Source organism: Vigna unguiculata, chromosome 3 (assembly GCF_004118075.2).
Source record: "Vigna unguiculata cultivar IT97K-499-35 chromosome 3, ASM411807v1, whole genome shotgun sequence".
NCBI lineage: Eukaryota > Viridiplantae > Streptophyta > Magnoliopsida > Fabales > Fabaceae > Vigna > Vigna unguiculata.
This window is the reverse complement of record NC_040281.1, coordinates 34,482,101-34,504,230: the sequence shown is the minus strand read 5'-3', so window position 1 is coordinate 34,504,230 and position 22,130 is coordinate 34,482,101. Positions and strand designations below refer to the sequence as shown.

General features: G+C 29.8%; 1 protein-coding gene across 1 annotated transcript; it reads left to right on the top strand.

Annotated features, from left to right (window-relative positions):
• The first annotated feature begins 6,381 nt into the window (after positions 1-6,381).
• Positions 6,382-7,361, top strand: LOC114179028 (hevamine-A-like). The gene has a single exon (XM_028065217.1). The coding sequence runs from the start codon at positions 6,502-6,504 to the stop codon at positions 7,141-7,143; it is 642 nt and encodes a 213-aa protein (XP_027921018.1). The 5' UTR covers positions 6,382-6,501; the 3' UTR covers positions 7,144-7,361.
• Positions 7,362-22,130: the final 14,769 nt, after the last annotated feature.

The following is a 22,130-nucleotide window of genomic DNA, read 5'->3' as shown; positions in this document are numbered from 1 at the left end:
TAAACAAATTTTATAAGCAACATGACCTATTTTTTTAAGAATTTGGTAAGGACCAATGAACCGGGGGGTGAGTTTCTTTGATTTCATCACTCTACCAATTCCAATGGTTGGTGTTACTTTCAAGAATACATGATCACCTTCTTGAAATTCAAGAGGTCGTCTTTTCTTGTCAGCATAACTTTTTTGTCTACTTTGAGTTGCTCTCAATTTTTCCCTGATCATTTTGATTTTCTCGGTTGTCTGATGAATCATGTCAGGACCTAATACTAAATTCTCACTGGTCCCAAACCAACATAAAGGTGTTCTACATTTCCTTCCATATAATGCCTCATAGGGTGCCATACTTATGCTGGAATGGAAACTATTGTTATAGGTGAACTCAATCAAAGGCAGGCATCGATCCCAACTATCAAAATTTTCTGACACACAAGCTCTCAGCAAATCTTCCAAAGATTGAATGGTTCTTTCAGATTGTCCATCAGTTTGGGGATGATAAGCTGAGCTAAGGTGAAGCTTGGTACCTAAGGCTTGATGTAAACTTCCCCAAAATTTTGAAGTAAATCTAGGGTTCCTATCAGATATAATACTTATTAGAACTCCATGTAACCTCACAATTTCTCTTATGTATAATTCAGTCAATTTTTCCAATGAATACCTAATGTTAATGGGTAAGAAATGAGCAGACTTTGTTAACCTATCCACGATAACCCATATGGAATCAAATTTTTGAATGGTTCGTGGGAGGCCAACTACAAAATCCATTGCTATACTATCCCATTTCCATTCTGGTATATCTAAGGATTGTAGCATTCCTGCTAGCTTTTGGTGTTCTATTTTGGCTTTTTGACAAACTAGATATTTTGCTACATGTTGTGCCACTTCCTTTTTCATTTTGGGCCACCAAAACATTTTCTTGAGATCTTGATACATTTTTGTTGTGCCCGGGTGTATGCTTAATTTGATTTTATGTGCTTCTTCTAGAATCATTTTCTTAATTTCTTCATTGTTGGGTACACACATCCTATCCTTTAATCTCAAAGTTCATGTCCTATCTATGCCAAAATTCTCTCCATCCTTTTGTCCTATCAATTTCTTTTTATTTTGAATGAATTCATCACTTTCATGTGCCTCATGGATTTGTTTTTGTAAATTGTTAGTGATCTGAATGGATTTTAATTGTATTTTATCATGGTTTAGGGTGACCGACAGATTCATGTCTCTAAATTTTTCTAACAAATTCATCTCATGAATCATTAGTGAGGAGATATGTAAAGATTTTCTACTTCAAGCATCTGCCACTACATTTGCCTTACCTGGATGGTACTGTAATTCAAAATCATAATCTTTCAGAAATTTCATCCATCTCCTTTGTCTCACATTTAATTCCTTTTGATCAAACAAGTATTTAAGACTCTTATGATAAAAACTTCAAACTTTCCACCGTAAACATAATGTCTCCATATCTTAAGTGCAAAAACAATGGTAGCTAGTTCCAAATCATGGGTTGGGTAATTTTTCTCATGTTTTCTTAATTGTCTAGAAGCATATGCCACTACCCTTTTTATCTTACATAAGAACACAACCTAATCCCATTTTGGAAGCATCACAAAACATAACAAAGTGCCTAGTAGGATCAGGTAATGCTAAAACAGGAGAAGTGGTTAATCTTTTCTTGAGTTCTTGAAAACTATTCTCACATCTTTTTGTCCACACAAAAGCTTGGCCCTTTTTGGTGAGTTGGGTTAAAGGCATAACTATTTTAGAAAATCCCTCAATGAATCTTCTATAATATCCTGCCAAACCGAGAAAGCTGCGAATCTCAGTCACTGTTTTTGGTGGCTCCCATTGTAGGACTGCTTCTACTTTGGTCGGATCCACTGACACTCCCTTATTGGAAATCACATGTCCTAAGAATTTTACTTTCTCTAACCAGAATTCACATTTAGACAATTTAGCATACAATTTCTTTTCTCTCAAGATTTGCGAGACAATCCGAAGGTGTTCCTCATGTTCCTCAAGAGTCTTAGAATAAATAAGAATGTCATCTATAAAAATAACCACAAATTTATCTAAAAATGGATGGAAGATCCTATTCATGTAATCCATGAATATTGCAGGAGCATTGGTCACACCAAAAGGCATCACTTGGTATTCATAATGGTCGTACCTAGTTCTGAAAGCATTTTTTTGTATGTCTTCTGTTTTTACTCTAATTTGATGATATCCCAACCTTAAATCTATCTTAGAAAATACCGAGGCTCCTCTCAATTGGTCCATCAAGTCATCTATTCTAGGAAGAGGGTATTTATTCTTTATAGTGAATTTATTTAATTGACGGTAATCTACGCACAACCTAAAACTTCCATCTTTCTTTTTAAATAACAAAATCGGGGCTCCCCAAGGTGACACACTAGGACGAATGAACTGTTTTTCAAGTAACTCTTCTAATTGTTTCTTCAATTCTGCTAATTCAGAGGGTGACATCCTATATGGTGCAATAGAGATTGGTCCAACTCCAACCATCAGATCTATGGAAAATTCGATTTCTCTGTTAGGTGGTAGACTAGGAATATCATTGGGAAAGACTTCAGGAAAATTTTGAACAACTGCTATATTTTTCAACTCAACTTCTTCTTTTATTTCCGTAGAAGATAATAACAAGTACCCTTGAATTTCATTCTTTAAAGGCTCACTTTTTGAATTGGTAGGTGATTTTAAAAGATTCTCAGAGTTTGAAAATATTACTGATTTCTCAGCACAATTCAAAAGGACTTGATTGGAAGATAACCAGTCCATACCTAAGATTACCTCTAATTGAGATAAAGGTAGACATATTAAATTTACAAGGAATTTTCTATTCTCAATGAACAGTGGATAGTCTAAACAAACTCTATTGGTAATTACTGAGTCATTTATGGGAGTTGAAACAACCAAACTAGTTTTTAGAAAAGAGGTCGGCATATTAAGATGTTGAACATAATGATTGGAAATGAATGAGTGAGTTGCACCTGAGTCATACAGTACATTTAAAGTTTTTCCTTTAATAAAACACATACCTTGAATTAGATCATGGTTTTTAGCAGCTTCAGCTCCAGTCATGGTGTACACTCTTCCTGTTGTGGTAGGTCTTGTCTTGGTTACAGTTGGATTGAAATGTGACTTTTGTTGTCCACACTCAGAGAATAGGTGACCAGGTTTCCCACACTTGAAACAGATTGGTCCCTTAAGGTGACAATCTTTAGCATGATGACCTTGTCTGCATTTAAAGCATCTGATACGATCATATACAGGTCTACTAGAATTTCCTGATGAAGATTGGTTGGATTGGGTCCTCCATTGTGGGCGATTGTAAGGTTTTCCCTCATTGCGTTTATTTTTATTTGTCTAGGGTCCAAAATACTTTGGTTTGATATTTTGGTTGTTCTTAAAATCTCCCAATTCATCTAGTATTCCTTGTATTCCTACTACTTTTCTCAATTCATCTCTAAGTCCATTTTTAAATTTTATACGCTTCATCCTTTCCTATGGGTGATAAAAGAAAGTAGAGTATTTCCCTAATTCTTCAAACTTGGAAGCATATTCCCCTATTGTCATACTTCCTTGCTTCAACTGCATAAACTCTATTTCTTTTGCTCTCCTCACATCATTAGGGAAATATTTTTCTAAAATCTTTGTTCTAAATACATCCCAGGTAATAATTACTCTTCCTCCTTCAAGTAATCTCCTAGTACCATCCCACCAATATTCAGCTTCTCCTATTAACATAAACACAACATAATTCACCTTTTGGTTGTCAGCACAGTTCATAACTCGAAATATTTTTTCCATCTCCTTAATCCATAATTCATCTTTTTCTAGATCATATCCTCTAGAAAATTGTGGGGGTTTGTTTCTCCTAAATTTAGCTAAACCTTGTGATTCAGGGTTTCCTTCAGGTCTTTGATTCCTTATTAGAGCAGCATCCATGTCTCTGATAGCTTGCATTGCTTCAGTTAATTCATGGTTCCTCCTATTGTTTGCCATCTATAATCGTATGAGTTATTAAAAAAAATAATGAGCACATTTCACAGATCTCGCACAAAACATTGCTTTGATACCATCTAATGTGGCGATTTTTTTTTATATTTATTTATTTAATTATTATTATTTCTACAATATACTTATAAACATTTAGAGGCAAAATTATACATTGATATATAATTATATTTAAAATATTCACATTTATATATATATATATATATATATATATATATATATATATATATATATATATATATATATATATATATATATATATATATATATATATATATATTTACAATATTGTATGCATCTTATATCTACATTGTTTAGTACATCATATATTTCCTATACTAGAAGGGGAAAAAGTATTATTTATTTACAGTTTTTCCCTCATATGTTGGTTTTCAAACAGATGGAGGGAAAAAGTTATGGATAGGGTTCACTTGGACTGTTGGGGGTAAATAAAAGGTAACTCCGATTTGTCCTTCGATGACAATCGGCGCATTCGGAGCAGAGAGAAAAGTAATGGTAGAGTTTCCCGTTCGTTGAAATGTTACAGAATTGTTCACTACATTGATTTGTCATGCATTCCCCGGAAAAACAGCCACAATGTCGACGAAGAAGAGATCAGGCATGTTGGGAGCAACCATCTATGATATAGTTACAAAATTTTGTTTTTCACACACAATCATAAAATAGGAAAGTGAGACAAATATTAGATAAAAAAAATTCAGCATATCATAATAAAATAAAATGAAGTGAAAATTCTCTCAAATCCATAAAACTGGATTTTTATTATATATATATTATTAGTTAATTAACCCTCTATAATTATAATTGCCTTATTAATATACTTACCAATTATTATTATTATTATTATAGATACTAGCGAACACATCGGCGTTGTCACGCTTGTGTATTCGCATTTTTTAAATATCAAGAAATGTAAGATCAATAATAAAAATAATTTAAACAAAAATAAAAAAATAAAATATGTAAAAGAAAAATTTAAATAATAATTTAAAACAAAAGAGATTTGTAGAAAAATGATTAAAAGTAAATTATTTATAAAATAATTAATTTTTAAAATAACTAAGGGTAAAATGGGTATTATGAAATGTGGACACAAAAAGAGGAACCCCCTTTATTGTTATAGATATTATTATTCATAATAATATATATATATATATATATATATATATATATATATATATATATATATATATATTACTTTATCTTTGGATGTTACAATACCCACGGATATAGGTTTATTTATCATCCCTAGTCAAGAAAATATGAAACGCCAAGGTCTACATCTAAATAATTGTCAAGTCCTGAAGATTAATTCTTTGTTGAAGCAATTCAAACCATAGTCCATTTTTAGTATTGTTCATCGCTCCAATTAAATCAAGCTAAGTGTGTGTTCTTTATCCCTCATCGCATTTTACAAAACTAGTCAATCAAAAATCACACCTGAATGAATAAAAAATAGTTGTCAAATGACTTTATGTAATTTTTTCTAAAAATAAAGTCATAAAATTATTGATCCAAGCATTATCCCTCTCCAAATGTGGATTTAGGCAGGATGCGAATTTAAATGAATGTGAACTAAGCAAATGTTTACTGTACCAAGGTTTTTACTGCCAAAGTAGTTAGTTTCTAAATTAGTTTCTAATTAATTAGTGACCAATTTAACTACTAATTATATTTTTTTATTTGTAATAATGACTATTTTAGTAACTAAATATTTTTTATTTTGTAATTTGATATCTAAATTAATAATTATAATAACTAACAACTTTTAATTACTAAAATTAAGTGAAAATTTTAAATGCACCATGAAGGAAGAAATTCCCCCGTATATAGATAGGAAAAAGAAAGACAAATTTTCTTAGCTTTCATTATTATGTGGACAGGGATTTTAGGAGAAAGTTATTGTGATTATGTATGAAGTATATAAAGGACAAAAATCTAGATTTTCACGCGTTGGATATGTGAAGGATAAAAGAGTGGCTGATAATATCAAAATTAAATATTTCCAACATGAATTGCTACTTGTCTCTTAGCCAGTTGCCAAAGCTCAAAAGTGATGTCTACCAAAGAAACAAGTTCATGCATATCAATAAGTTCTCACTCACACCACACGTAACAAATTGGTGAACATGTTATGATCACTTCACCACCACTGACGTCTATAAAAGAATATGCATTTGCCAGCATGCTTCCTACATTTGACTTATATTTTAATTTATCACTCTTAGAAGTGGAGGATATATAGTGGAAGAAATATCAGAAAAGCACTGAACAAGAGCTAATAGATGATCCTAGACTTGCAAAGATATTGTTAAATTTGTTCCTTTCTTCCATGAAGTCAGCATCAATAAGCATTACTGCTCCAATGAAACATCATGAACTTTATAAAAGCCGTTCTCCCCACCACTATCTCAAGAAAATTCACTACATTTTTCACTCTTAACTATGGCATTGAAATCAGCAATAATGTTAGTGATGTTGATCTCCTTAGTATCGTTAGCACGAGCAATTGATTCTAATGAAAACATAGTTGCAATCTACTGGGGCCAGAATGGTAAGGAGGGTACACTGGGGGAGGTTTGTGGCACAGGAAACTATGATTATGTGATCATAGCATTTCTGCAAAGCTTTGACAATGGAAAAACTCCGATGATGAATCTGGGTGGTCACTGCGAGGCTTATAGTGATGGGTGCAGTGGTCTAAGCTCAGACATAGAATCTTGTCAAGCCAAAGGAACGAAGGTGTTGGTCTCTTTGGTAGACAGAAATGCATCGACAGAGGATGCAAGTGAAGTAGCGAGTTACGTTTGGAATAACTTCTTGGGGGGAGTGTCATCGTCTCGGCCTCTTGGCCCTGCTGTTCTTGATGGCATTGATTTTGGCATTGAGTATGAGATTGAAGGTGGTGGTGGATCAAAGCAATATTGGCGTGATGTTGCAAAGTTCCTTAGAGGGTATGGCGTGAGCAACCAAGGACAGAAAGTGTACATAACTATAGCCCCCCAGTGCCCATTTCCTGATGTTTGGATAGGAAATTCTCTCCTATCAGGTCTTTTTGACTTTGTTTGGTTCCCAATTTTACACTAACTCTCCTTCCTAATAAACTTCTCTTTAAATTACCAACCTTCAACCATCACCTTATATATCCCTGCTGCCCCACGGTATTTATGCACCAGGTATCATGTTCCTCATAATTTCAACACATCATAATTAGCCCAGACAAAATCTATCTCTCACTTCTTTTTTTCTGCCATTACATTTTGATCGGGATGGTTATAATAATAGCAATTATACATTACCACCTACACAAGATAGCTAATTCAAACACTAATTTTTTTTTTATAGTTAAATTCTTAGATAACTAGTGTTACACATTACTTTAGACTCTAATTCATAAATTAATTTTAATTTTTTATTTAAATTATTTTAGATTTTAATGAATTTTAATTTATAAATTAATATATAAATTTATCACTATACTATAGTGATTAAATTAATTATTATAGTCATTAATTATTTTTTATTTTTAAAGTTAATTGTTGTTTAATGATTATTTTTATAATAGAAGTGTTTTTGAGATGAAAGATAGGTATCCATTAAAAAAAAGGTTAAATTATACTTTTAGTCCCCATTTTCGTAGCAAAATTTGAATTTGGTCCCTCAATTATTTTTTATCTCAATCTGGTCCCTATTTTGGGAAATTTGACTCAATCAGGTCCTTTCCGTTAGTGGTGGAGTAACAGTGTTAAATGGAGTGCCACGTGTCAGCTTCTGGATTTTTTGAATTTGTTTTATTTTTATTTTTTGAATTTTTTTTTTTGAATTTTTTTTTATTTTTTATTAATTTTTTTAAAATTTTAAAAAAATTAAAATTTTGCCACGTGTCAAGCTGACATCGTGCCACGTGGCAGTGACAGTGTCATGTGTCACTATTTGGGAGGTGTCATTTTCTCATTCTCAATTTGGTCCCTGTATTTTATCTTTTGTCTCAATTTAATCCCAATTTTTGTAAAAATTGTGCAATTTCGTCCCCCTCCAAATTGAAACAAAAATTATAAAATGTTATACAAATATTTTTATTAAATTTGATTTTTTTATTCAAATTGATATTTTTATTATATATTTTCAATAAAACCAAGTTTCTTTAAATTTGTTTCACATTAAATTTTACTTAAAATTGTTTTCAAATTTTAAATTTATTTGTTTTTTATTGTTACATAAACTAGTTAATTTTTCTTAAATTATATAATTTTAATTTTTATACTAACTAAAATATTTGTATAGAAATTATGGAATTTTACACATTTTAAAAATATGCAATTATTTAAAATATAAATTCAAATAAAAAACAATATTAAAGTATAATGTAATAAAATATCAATATAATTTATGAATTTTTTTATTAATATTATTTTCTATTAACAACTTTAAAACAATTTTAAATAAAGTTTAACGTAAAATATAAATTAAAATAAACTTAATCTTGTTAAAAATATTAACTTGAAATATCAATTTTGATAGAAATATCTTTGCATATTTATATAGAAATTAAATTTGGTTTCAATTTAGAAAGGGACAAAATTGCACAATTTTTACAAAAATTGGGACTAAATTGAGACAAAAAATAAAATACAGGGACCAAATTGAGAATGAGAAAATGACAACTCCCAAATACTGCCACGTGGCACGATGTCCGCTTGACACGTGGCAAAATTTTAATTTTTAAAAAAAATTTAAAAAAATTAATAAAAAATAAAAAAAATTTCAAAAAAAAAATTTCAAAAAAAAAATAAAAAAATTCAAAAAATCCAGAAGCTGACACGTGGCACCCCATTTAACACCGTTACTCTACCACTAACGGAAAGGACTTGATTGGTCAAATATCCCAAAATAGGGACTAGATTGAGATAAAAAATAATTGAGGGACCAAATTCAAATTTTGTTACGAAAATGGGGACTAAAAGTATAATTTAACCTAAAAAAAATACAATAATTACATAACTTTACATGATTAGATAAATAATTAGTTTATTCTTGAATGATAATATATATATATATATATATATATATATATATATATATATATATATATATATATATATATATATATATATATATATATATATATATATATATATATTTCTAGCTTGAATAATTGTTGTTATCTGGATACAAGTAGTGTATCCTCTCTTTTGGATTAAGAAAATGTTCTCCATTTTGATGCAATCAATTTATAAGCAAACAACCTTTTAAGGCATGGTTAGTTGCTAAAGGTTTTTCACACAAAATTAATATTAATATGTCAAGAGACATATTCACTAATATTGGATGCAATAAGATTTTGATATTTGATTATCCTAGTTGCACAAGAAGGTCTGTATTTACATCTAATGAATGATGTTACAACATATTTGTACGATTCTCTTAATAATGATATTTACATGAAAATCCCTGAAGAATTTAATTTGCTTAATAAGTCAAATTCTAAAGAGAAATATTCAATAAAATTGAACAAGTCCTCTTATTGATTAAAGCAATTAGGATGGATATGGTATAACCATCTTAGTGAGTAGTTGTTAAAAGAATGATATAAAAATGATCATATTTGTTCTTGTAGTTATATGAAAATATTAGAAAATGAATTTGGCATAATTGTTGTTTATGTAGATGACATAAACATCATTAGAACTTCTAATGAACTCACAAAAACAATTGATTAAAGAAAAGATTTGGGATGGAGGATCTTGAAAGGGCAAAGTTTTGTTTGAGATTAGAAATTGAGTATTTAAATAAATGTATTTTTGTACATCAAGAGGTTTATATAATGACGGTGCTTAAAAGGTTATAAATGGACAAGTCACATCCATTATCCACTCTAATGATTGTGGGGTCGTTAAATATTGATAAAGGCTCTTTTAGACCTCAAGAAAATGATGAAGAACTTCTTGGTCCAATAGTACCATATCTTAGTGTTGTAGGAGCACTAACGTCTCTTTCTAATTATACTTGACTTGATATTGCATTTGTTGTAAATTTGTTAAGCAAGATATACTTCTTCACTTATAAGAAGACAACGGATTGAAGTAAAACATATACTTCATTACTTTTAGGGTCCTATGAATATGGACTTATTTTATCCAAACAATTCAAAATCATATCTAATGGATTGTGCAAATGCATGTTATTTCTTAGATTCTCACAATGTCGCAATAGTTTATCACAAATAGGATATTTCTCTATATGTGGTAGCACAAAATGATTTCATGGTGATTTATAAAACAAACCACAACAACAACATCGTCAAATCATGCAGAAGTTTAGCATTACATGAGGTAAGTCATGAATGTGTTTAGTTAAGGTTTATAATTCAACATGTGCGACAAACTTGTGGTCTATCCTTAGAAAAATGAAATTAATAACCATATATGAAGACAATAATGCATTGTTCAATTAATAATCATAGAGATCTAAAAGATTTGCTCATGTGAAAATTTTACAAGTCTATTTATAAATTGTTTACCAAGGAGCACTGGCGGAACATTGTTAGGACAGGAGGGAGCCACGACTCTCCCAAAATATTTTGAATTTTTTGATATATATTTATATCTTTTTTTAAATTATAATTATATATTATTTATATTAAGTTTATATTATGAAAAATAATAATAATAAGTAAGATAAAAAATTTAATAGAAACATTGATTTATAAAAGAGATTAGGGTTTTTTTTTTGTATAAGATCTTTCCACCATGTAAGTTATTATGAAAGTGTGTGAGGAGAAAAAAAAATACAAAGAAATAAATTGGAAAACAGAAGTTGAAGAACACATAGATTAAAATTGAAATATATATTTTTTGCATGATCTCTTACATATAAAGGTATCTTATAATGATTTATGTATGTTAGATTTATGATTCTTCTCAGGATGCTTATAAACATAATTATGATTTGATGGATTCTTTTATGAAATTGATATGAACCTTAATTATAATTTTTTCCAAATTAGTATAACCCTTAATTATGAAATGTATGGATTTTGTGTTTTTCTGCCTTGGTAAATTTTTTAATGTTTTGAATTTATACAAGGTTGCTTATTTAATTAAAGTATGTGTTTTGTTATGTTTTGCAATGTGATAATTGTGATATGTGAATATAAATTTTATCTTTTTACTAAATAGGTGAGAATTGATAAATTTATATTAGAAAGATTATGATAAAGAGTAAAATAATTGATTCTTTTTTCTGAAGGAGGAAGGTTTGTGATAAAGATGAAAAATAATGCATCTACGTTAACTAAACTTGAGAAATTTCATGAGAACCAAGAATTCAAAACAATGAAAAACAAATCTCTAAAATTCCTAGAATTACATATAATGAATTTAAAAATTCATTAAAACGCGATCCGGGAAAAACGTCCTCAAATTTGACAATACTCACCCAATCAAATTGATGAGGTACAAAGGGCTTATATTCATGGTTTGATATCATGATATAATAGCGAATGATAGTCATATTTTTTGAATTCTACTATTATGTGTGTTTGTTTTAAGTATAAGAAATGAAAAGAAAAAATGAAGAGCGTTTTTTTTAACTAAAAAAATTATATTTAAAAAATATAATTTGGCACTCCTAAGTTTTTTAATTATAATTCTCTTGTCTGGACACCAAAGGGGGGAGTGTTATGGTTATGAATTAATGGTCATCCATTATTTGATCTTTAATTCAGTTACTTCTCATATGATTGGTTGATTTGCTATAACTACTCACATGAGGATTGATATGATTGATTGATTTGGTATAACTACTCAATATAATTAATTAGTCTGTAAGGTTTAGATATTTGTTATTAACTCTTTGATTTGTATAAGCTTTAGATATTTGGTATTAACTTTTTGATTTGTATTCATTTATGGATTACATCTTGTATATATAAATATGACAATTTCTATCATAACAAGACATAGAGAAAAAATTACTCTTCATTCTCTCTTTTTTCTTTTCTTCTTCTCTCTATTATTATTAGCTTTATTTTTTAACAAATATAAATAAATTAAATATTTTTTAATAAATACTTCTTCTATTTATGGATTACATTTTGTATCCATTTATGGATTACATTTTGTATATATAAATATGACAATTTCTATCATAACAAGACACAAAGAAAAAATTACTCTTCATTCTCTCTTCTTTCTTTTCTTCTTCTCTCTATAATTAGCTTTATTTTATAACAAATATAAATAACTTAACTATTTTTTGATAAATACTTTATATTTCGTTTTGGTGGTCACTCTTTTTAAATAAAAGATTAAATTTTAGCTATTATTTTTTCCAAATACTTTAATTTAATTAATATTGAAAAGAATTATGATGATGATAAAGAGAGAACATGTAATAATAACATATAGATGAATATTGAATGAGAAAACTGAAAAAATAGTTTTCTTTATCTAGTAGAGAGTAGGAAGTGGTGTTTATAACAAAGAAAGTGTGATTAATTTTAACAAACAAGGCTCGTTTGAAAGTAAGAGCAATCAAATCAAAATGAATGACCCACCCAAAGAAGGAAAGCAAAGAAAAGAATGATAAAAGTTGACGGAGAGGGCACCACGCCGACCGATCTGATCCTCAATCTACTCCTTCATTCTTGTAAAAGTCAATATCAATTAATTGGATGCTAGAAAATAATATGATTTCGTTTACAAGATAGTAATAAATTTAAAATATTGAAATATATAATTTAAAAATAATAACATATTTTAGAATTAATACATAAAAAGTATGAATGAAATTAATTGAGAAGAGGAAAAAAATAACATGATAATCAAAGTGTGTGAAAATTTTAAAATTGTATACAATGAATTTCATAAACATAAAAATATGTAATAATAACTAAATGAATAAATAAGTATAAATGTATTCATAAGAAGTTCCAAATTATTATACCAATAATACGAAACTACAATAAACACTAAAATAAAATACCCTTAAGATTTAATTGGAATCAAGAAAACATGAACACGTGAATTAGTTTTCTTATAGTTTTTGTAATCGAAATAGTTAAAACGTTAAATTTTCTTAGATAATAAAATATTAGGAGAAGAGACATATTAATGAAAAAAACTGATATAATAGAAAAATATAAAACGTACATCCATTTTAATGAAATTTTTTTACCAATTCATGCATTAATTTACTTTTATTGTGATAAAAGTTTATAGTTTTGGGTAAAAGTTCAGATCGAAGTTAATAGGTTCTCTCAAAATATTCGTGTTTGTGTGTCTTCTTGTATTCGTATGAAAGCATCCTTTTTTTATTTGCAATTTCATCTGAAAATTATTCATATAGGTAATGCAAATTATTCATATAACTTTCTTCAAAGATTTATGTACGAAAAAAAAGTTAATAGCTATATAAATAAAAAGTCGAAATTTTAGGCATGATTTGTTTTTTCTCCCTTTTTTATTTCTTGTTAAATTCTTATTTTTGTTATATAAGTTGAATAACATTTTAAATTTATTTAGCACTCGTGTTTAGAAGTACATTTTAAACAAATTTTTATTTTAAATTTTACATTAAAGTTGTGCTTCTAAACATTAATATTTTTCAAATTATGATAAAGTTATATAATTTATCTATATCTATATATAAAGGGATATTCCATTTTAGTGTTCACATTTCTATTTCTAATTTTATCCTTTAATAAATAATCATTTTTTAAAATTAAAATAATTGTTTTATCATTTCTACCTTTGTGTTAGATTTAATTATTTCATTCATTTAATTTTTATTTTAACTTATCATTTTTAAATTAAAAAAAGTATTTTTAATAAAAAATTATCTACAAAATAAATAAGAAAAGATATTTATAAGAAAATTTAAAAATTATTTATATTTATTTTTAAATTAAAAAAAAGTGAATACATGCACATGTATTTTTACTAGTATTATATAATTTGAAAATTTAACTTTCTAATTTATTATCGAAGTATTTTTGTTTTTTAAAGTAAAAGAGCATTATGAATTTGAAATTGTTTTTAATTAAAGTACAAGTGCTATTAAATAAGTGTAAATGATAAAGGGAAAAAAAAGAAAAAAAATGAGTTTGTATTATAGTTTCATTTTCTTGTTTATCATACAAATCTTTGTTCCAATTTTGGTTGGACAGGTCCTTGTGGTGTTGATCTAAGTGTTTGATCATGATAGATGTATAATTTCCCTTTTATGTTATGATCACCTATATTAACATCATTAGTATTATTGTCATGTTCTTCCACTTACATCATTAGTATTATTGTCATGTAGTTCCACTTACATCATTTGACGATTGTGTAGACAATGTGAGCATATAACAACCTATGGATGCTGTTGAACTTTATATTAATGATAAAATCTCATCGCATAAATGAAATAAATGATAAAATTTTTATTGGGATAAATAAATATTGTATGTCTAAGGTACTTGCTAAAATTTGGAAAAAAAAAAGATTACTCTCCAAAAAGTAATGAGTTATATTTAGAAATTTCATATTTAACTTTTATATTATTTCTTACTTTTTTCTTGTCGTTTTAAAATCAAAAACATTTACGAGATTTATGAAGTTGAACCTCATCAAACACGCAATTAAGATTAATGATCTTTATAATTTCAAATTGTATTCCTTAACATAAAAGGCAAGAAATTCAAAAAATAATCAACAACTACTTTTAATGGAAAAACTTGTTTTTAATTAATAAAAGACTCCTTTTATATAAATGAAGGCGTAATAATAAGACTAATTGTTCATATAAACGATAAACGTCAAATATTATAATATTTTACTTCCTTTAAGTGTACTGTTACCTCAAATTGCTAAAATTTATTTTAATTATTTCAAAGTCATAATTTACACACAAAAAAAAAACTTCAATTAAACTTAATATAAATAAAAGTTTATAACTTTAAATTTAACTGTAAAATCGTGTTTGTAAATGCAATTTGAATATATATATATAAAAAAAGGGTTAAAGTCCTGTATTTAAAATATGTCCTAAAAATTATGTATTTAAGCAAAAGTTTAATATAATTTTGAAGAATAAATTAAAAAAATTGTATTTAATATAATAATAAAATATATAAATAAATATAAATATACACACACTATTACTATCACTACTACTAGTATATAAGAGAATAGATATTTAATGTTAGCTAAATTAAGGTTAAGTTATTATTAATTTTTTAATTTTTCTAATTAAATTAATTTAGTATCACTTAAGTCAAGATTAGAGATGACAAATAAACTTGTACCTGTAGGTATCACCTGAACCCATCTCCATTTTGACGGAGAATTCTCGTATCGACTAGGTATGGTATATGGATATAGGTAATACCCGAAGTTTTCAACTGGGAATGGGGATATACATATCTTCGTCCAAATACTCGTCCCCATTTAAATTACTAAAATATCTATAATTTATTAGATAATCTTACATATATATATATATATATATATATATATAAACATAACCTATTTTTTACTCTCTCAATTGTCTGACTTGTTTTTCAAGATTTAATCTTTAAGGTAATCTTTCTTCTTCTTATTACACAATTTTTTCTTTCGTACGTGGTTATGTTCAAATAGGTGTTCCTCAATTTCATTTTATCAAATAATTTTTAGGTCACACATTTGAATATTTTTACTCCTTATAATATATATATATATATATATATATATATATAATATGTTGGGTATTGGGCTCCCTTCCTATGTAGAGAAAAGACCCAAAACTTGAGAAACTCATGTCTCACTTAACCTAGTGGAGAAGGGGCTGCAAAATAAATAGAGAGGTAGAACAATAGAGTCAGAACACATTGAAAATCCTAGCACATAGAGGGAGAGGTATAGGGAAAAATCTGTTCACGTTTTTCGCAGAGTTGTCACTGTAAAATTGGCACTGCGGATTCGTTCAACGTTGGATCGGGTTGAAAATTTTACAGCAGGTTCGGAACACAATTGTCTTCATTCTGATCGGTCGGATCGTTGATACGAGGTCTGAGTTGGAAGATATTAATTTCGCACTGCAACAGTGATTTTATAGGTTTTTCTTCTCTTGTTCTTCTCTATTTGAAAGCTTTGTTGCTTTGCTATTTGGTTGGATATTGGCACTAATTTTGTGTTGTTGATTGAGACTCTTTTGTACTCTTTTTGATCATAGTGGAGCTATTTCTTTGATCTGGACGACTCATGGTTTTTACCTTTAATTTGAGGGGTTTTCCACGTTAAAAATATTGGTGCCTTTATTTGTGATTATGGTGATTTATTATTACTGCTCTTTGATTGTTGCTCCTCAGAGATTCTTGCAAGTTAGGGGAAATTATATTTGCTGCATTCTTTAATACATTGTTTGTGTTGTTGTTTTCCCCATTAGAGTGGCATCAAAGCTCTTGGTTGGGCTATATTTACTTGCTTGAATGATGAAGACAAATGCAAAGATAATTGCATTGAATAGTTCAAATTATCACTTGTGGAAGGGCAAGATGAAAGACTTGTTGTTTGTGAAGAAGTTGCATCTTCCCATATTTGCTACACAGAAGCCAAATTCTATGTCTAATGAAGAATAGGACTTTGAGCACCAACATGTATATGGTTTTATTCGGAAATATGTTGAAGATAATGTTTATAATCACATTGCTAATGAGACACATCCTAGAACTTTGTGGGAGAAGATTGAGTCTTTGTGTGCTTCTAAGTCAGGCAATAATAAACTGTATTTGTTGAATTGCTTGATGAATTTGAGGTACAGGGAGAATTCTTTTATTTATGATCATTTAAATGAGTTTCAAGGGCTCCTAGATCAACTATCAAGAATGGTTATAAACTTTGATGATGAAGTCTTGGTACTATTGCTATTGAATACTCTACCAGAGTCTTGGGAGATATTTTGGGTTTCAATTACAAATTTCGCCTTGAATGGCATTGTTTCTTTACAGATGGCAAAGAGCACTTCTCTTAATGAAGAGATGAGAAGGAAGACACATGGTTCTTCATCTCAATCTGATATGCTTGTTACAGAAATTAGGGGGAGAAGTCAGAAAAAGGAACCGAAAGGTGGTAGAGAGAAAAGCAGGAGCAAGTCCAAGTCAAGATACAAGAATATAGAGTGTCATTATTGTAATAAAATAGGGCACATTCAAAAATATTGTTTTAAGTGGAAAAAGGAAAATGCAGACAAGAAGGGCAAGCAGAAAGAGAATGATCTTGGCGATGATCGTGTCACTACTACTACTACAGGTGGTGATCTTGTTCTTCTTCATGACTTTGAGTCCGTTAATCTTGTATCTGATGAGAGCATGTGGATTATTGATAGTGGTGCTACACTGCATGTTACACCTATGAAGGAGTTCTTCACATCTTACACTTTTGGTGATTTTGGAGTGTTGTCGATGGGTAATGATGGTGAGTCTAAAGTGATTGGTGTTGGTGATGTTTGCTTGCAAACCAACATGGGAGTGCAGTTGTTGCTTAAAGGAGTCAAACATACTCCGGATGTCTGTTTTAATTTAATCTTTGTGCAGAGGCTTGATGATGGTGGTTATGATAGTCACTTTGGTTGTGGAAAGTGGAAACTCACCGGAGGTAACTTGGTTGTGGCTAGAGGAGAAAAATCAGCCAAACTATATTGGACAAAAGCTTTGGTTGCTAAAGACACTATGAATGCCATGGATATGAAGGCCTCGTTGTGGCACCAGAGGCTTAGTCATATAAGTGAAAAAAAGGTTGAATTGTTTAGCTAAAAAGGATGTTCTTCAAGGGCTAAAAAGTGCAGAATTGGAGAAATGTTCTCATCTCATGGATGGCAAGCAAACCAAAGTGTCCTTCAAGAAGCATTCAACCTCAAGGAAGACAGAGTTGTTACAATTGGTGCATTCTAATGTTTGTTGCCCATTGAAGGTAAATTCATTTAGTGGTGCATTTTACTTTGTTACCTTTATTGATGATTGTTCTAGGAAGCTATGGGTCTATGCACTTTAGCGAAAAGATCAAGTACTTGATAAGTTCAAGGAATTTCATGCCTTGGTTGAGAGGCAATTAGGGAAGAAGCTAAAATGTATTAGTTCTGACAATGGTGGTGAGTATCGTGGATCCTTCGATGCTTATTACAAACAACATGGTATTGCACATGAGAAGACTCCTCCTAAAACTTCTCAGTTGAATGGTTTAGCTAAGAGGATGAATATGACATTACTTGAGAAGGTGAGATGTATGCTCTTAGATGCTAAATTATCCAAGCATTTTTGGGGTGAGGCATTATACACGGCGATGCACGTTATCAATCTCACTCCTACTGTGATTCTGGACAGTGAAGTGCCAAATAAAATTTGGTTTGGCCAAAATGCAAGTTATGATCATTTGCCTGTCTTCGGTTGCAAGGCATTTGTTCATATTCCAAGGGATGAAAGATCCAAGTTGGATGCGAAGACAAGGCACTACATCTTTATTGGCTATGGTGAGGATGAATTTGGCTACATGTTTTATGATCCTATTGAGAAGAAGCTTGTTAGAAATCGTGATGTACTATTCATGGAAGACCATACTATTGAAGACATTGATAAGGTGGAGAAGACCACACCCAAGAAAGATAGTAATCTCACTGATGGTAATCCGATGAGGTTGCCCGCTCACAATCTGGAGAATGTTGAAACAAAAGCTCAAGATGATGAGCAACATGGTGATGTTGATGATTAACAGGTTGGAAGTGGAGTAGAGGTTCCAATTGATGATGCTCAAAAGGAACATGATGATGATCTTGGTGATATACTTGAACCACCTCAAGTCCAACTCAAAAGGTCTAATAGACAGAAACAACCTTCTACAAGGTATTCTTGTAATGAGTACATAACCTTAACTAATAGTGGATAGGCTGAGTGTTTTGAAGAGGCTTTGAAGAGTGAAGAAAAACAAAAGTGACTGGATGCAATGCAAGATGAAATGAAATCTTTGCATGATAATCACACTTATGACTTGGTGAAATTACCTAAGGGAAAAAGGGCTTTAGAAAATAGGTGGATCTTCAAGATGAAACAAGATGTTAATTCTACATTTCTAAAGTAAAGGCCAGATTGGTGGTGAAAGGTTTCAGATAAAAAAAGGGTGTTGATTTCAATGAGATTTTCTCACCTGTGGTGAAAATGTCATCCATCAGAACTATGCTAAGTTTAGCTGCTACTCTTGATTTGGAGGTTGAGCAAATGGATGTTAAGAGTCTTGAAGGTTAGGAAGATTATGTGTGTAGGCTAAGGAAGAGCCTATACGGTTTGAAGCAGGCTCCCAGGCAGTGCTATAAGAAGTTTGAGTCTTTTATGTGTGAGTAAGGCTACAAGAAGACTACTTTTGATCATTGTGTCTTTGTTAAAAGTTTTTCTAATGATGAATTTATTATCCTGTTGTTATATGTTGATGACATGCTTATTATTGGGAAATATGTTTCCAAAATTAACAGGTTGAAGAAGTAATTGGGCGAGTCATTTGCTATGAAGGACTTAGGAGTTGCTAAACAGATTCTTGGAATAAGAATCATTCGAGAAAGAAAAGAAAGGAAGCTTTCATTGTCACAGGAACACTATATTAAAAGGGTGTTGTAGAGATTCCAGATGAAAAATGTGAAATTCGTAAGCACTCCTCTTGCTACTCATTTTAAACTGAGTATTAAACAAAGTCCTTCAAATGAAGCTGAGAAGGCATATGTGAGTAGAGTTCCTTATGCGTCTATAGTGGGCAGCTTGATGTATGCAATGGTGTGCATGAGACCAGATATTGCACAAGTTGTTGGTACAGTTAGTCAATTTTTGTCAAACCCAAGTAGAGAGCATTGGAATGCTGTGAAATGGATTTTGAGATATCTTCATGGTATTGTTGATATAAAGCTTTGTTTTAGAGGTGATAAGCCTAATTTGGTGGAATACTCAGATTCAGATATGGCTGGAGACATTGATTCCAAGAAGTCCACCTCGAGCTATTTGATTAATTTTGCAGAAGCAGCTGTGGCTTGGCAATCAAGACTACAAAGGTGTCTAACATTGTCTACTACAAAGGCAGAGTTCATTGTCATTACTGAAGCATGCAAGGAGTTGCTATGGTTGAAAAAATTATTGCAGGAGCTTGGTTTTAGGCAAGATAACTATTCATTGCTCGTTGATAGCCAGAGTGTTATCCATCTTGGTAAGAATCCAACTTTCCATTCTGGATCCAAACATATTGATTTGAGGTATCATTAGATACATGATGTTTAGGATGCTAAGTTGTTGGCGTTAGAAAAAGTTCATACAAATGATAATGGTGCTGATATGATGACTAAAGCATTGTTATGAGAGAAGTTTGAAGTTTGTTATGAGATTGCCGGTTTGGCAGTTATTTCCACATAGTTGTGAGGGGGAGATTTGTTGGGTATTGGGTTCCCTTCCTATGTGGAGAAAAGGCTCAAAACTTGAGAAGCCTATGTCTCACTTAACCTAGTAGAGAGGGGGCTGCAAAATAAATAGATAGGCATAACAATAGAGTCAGAACACACTAAAAACCCTAGCACATAGAGGAAGAGGTAGAGGAAAAAATTTGTTCACGTTTTTCACAGAGCTGCACGTAAAATCGGCACTACGAATTCATTCGCTATTGGATCGGGCTGAATATTTTACAGCAGGTTCAGAACACATTGTTCTTCATTCTGACTGGTCGGATTGTTGATACGAGGTCGAAGTTAGGAGATATTAATTTCCTACTACAGTAGTGATTTTAATAGGTTTTTCTTCTCTTGTTCTTCTCTATTTGAAAGCTTTGTTGCTTTTTTTATTTGGTTGGATGTTGGCACTAATTTTGTGTTGTTGATTGAGACTCTTTTGTACTCTTGTTGATTGTAGTGGAGCTATTTCTTTGGTCTGGACGACTCGTGATTTTTACCCTTGATTTGAGGGGTTTTCCACGTTAGAAATCTTGGTGCTTTTATTTGTGATTGTGGTGATTTATTATTGCTACTCTTTGATTGTTGCTCCTCATAGATTCTTGCAAGTCAGGGGAAATTATATTCACTACATTCTCTGGTATATTGTTTGTATTGTTGTTTTTCCCATCATATATATATATATATATATATATATATATATATATATATATACTTTTTTTTCCTGAGAATGTTTAACTTTTAATTTGTAGCTCTTCTTTTTGTTAATAATGATGCCAATGAATTTTTAGAGTTTATGGTAAAAATAAAAAATCTAGAACTACAATTATGAATACATAGTTGGATTATTACTTGGAAGAAGATAATTTGTCAGTTACACAAGAATTTGATATCCTATCATGGTAGAAAACAAATGGGTTAAAGATTCCAACCCTTCAACTAATTACAAGGGATATTTTAGCTATTCAATAACAAATGTAGCTTCTGAATCTGCTTTTAGTACTGGTGGTTAGATATTAACTGCTCACCATAGTTGACTTCATCATATTACTACAGAGGCTTTGATGTGTAGAAGAAGTTGGATATGGAACTCAAACCATCTAGGCAAGTTACTTAAATTTATTAATATTTATTCTTAGTATTTTTTATGAATTCTCATTCAATATTCTACATATGATATTTGTAGGTGTTAAAAAATTAAAAGAAACAGATGTTCTCATGAGTGAAAATGAATCTAACGAAGAAAGTACATTATATTCTAGTAATTAAAATTTTCAATTTCAATTATTATATCATATCTAATTTTTCATTTTTTTTCTATGTGTATGTGAATCGAATGCAAATGAAACCATTGATCATTTATAAAATTAATAAATATTTTTGTCATTATAAAATTTTAGTAATGTGTAATTGTTTAGTTTTTATATAATTATTTGAATTTTCTCTAGTTGTTATTTGATACTTTAATTTGAGATTTATACTACTATAATACTTTTCTTAATATTTGACATCATGAAAAGAAAAAAGAGTATGTTATTTTAATATTGAATATTTTGATAGTATCATGAATCTTTTGGTGTGATTTTTAAAATTTTTTTTTATAAAAATTATTTAATTGATATTTGGAACAGTAAAAAAAT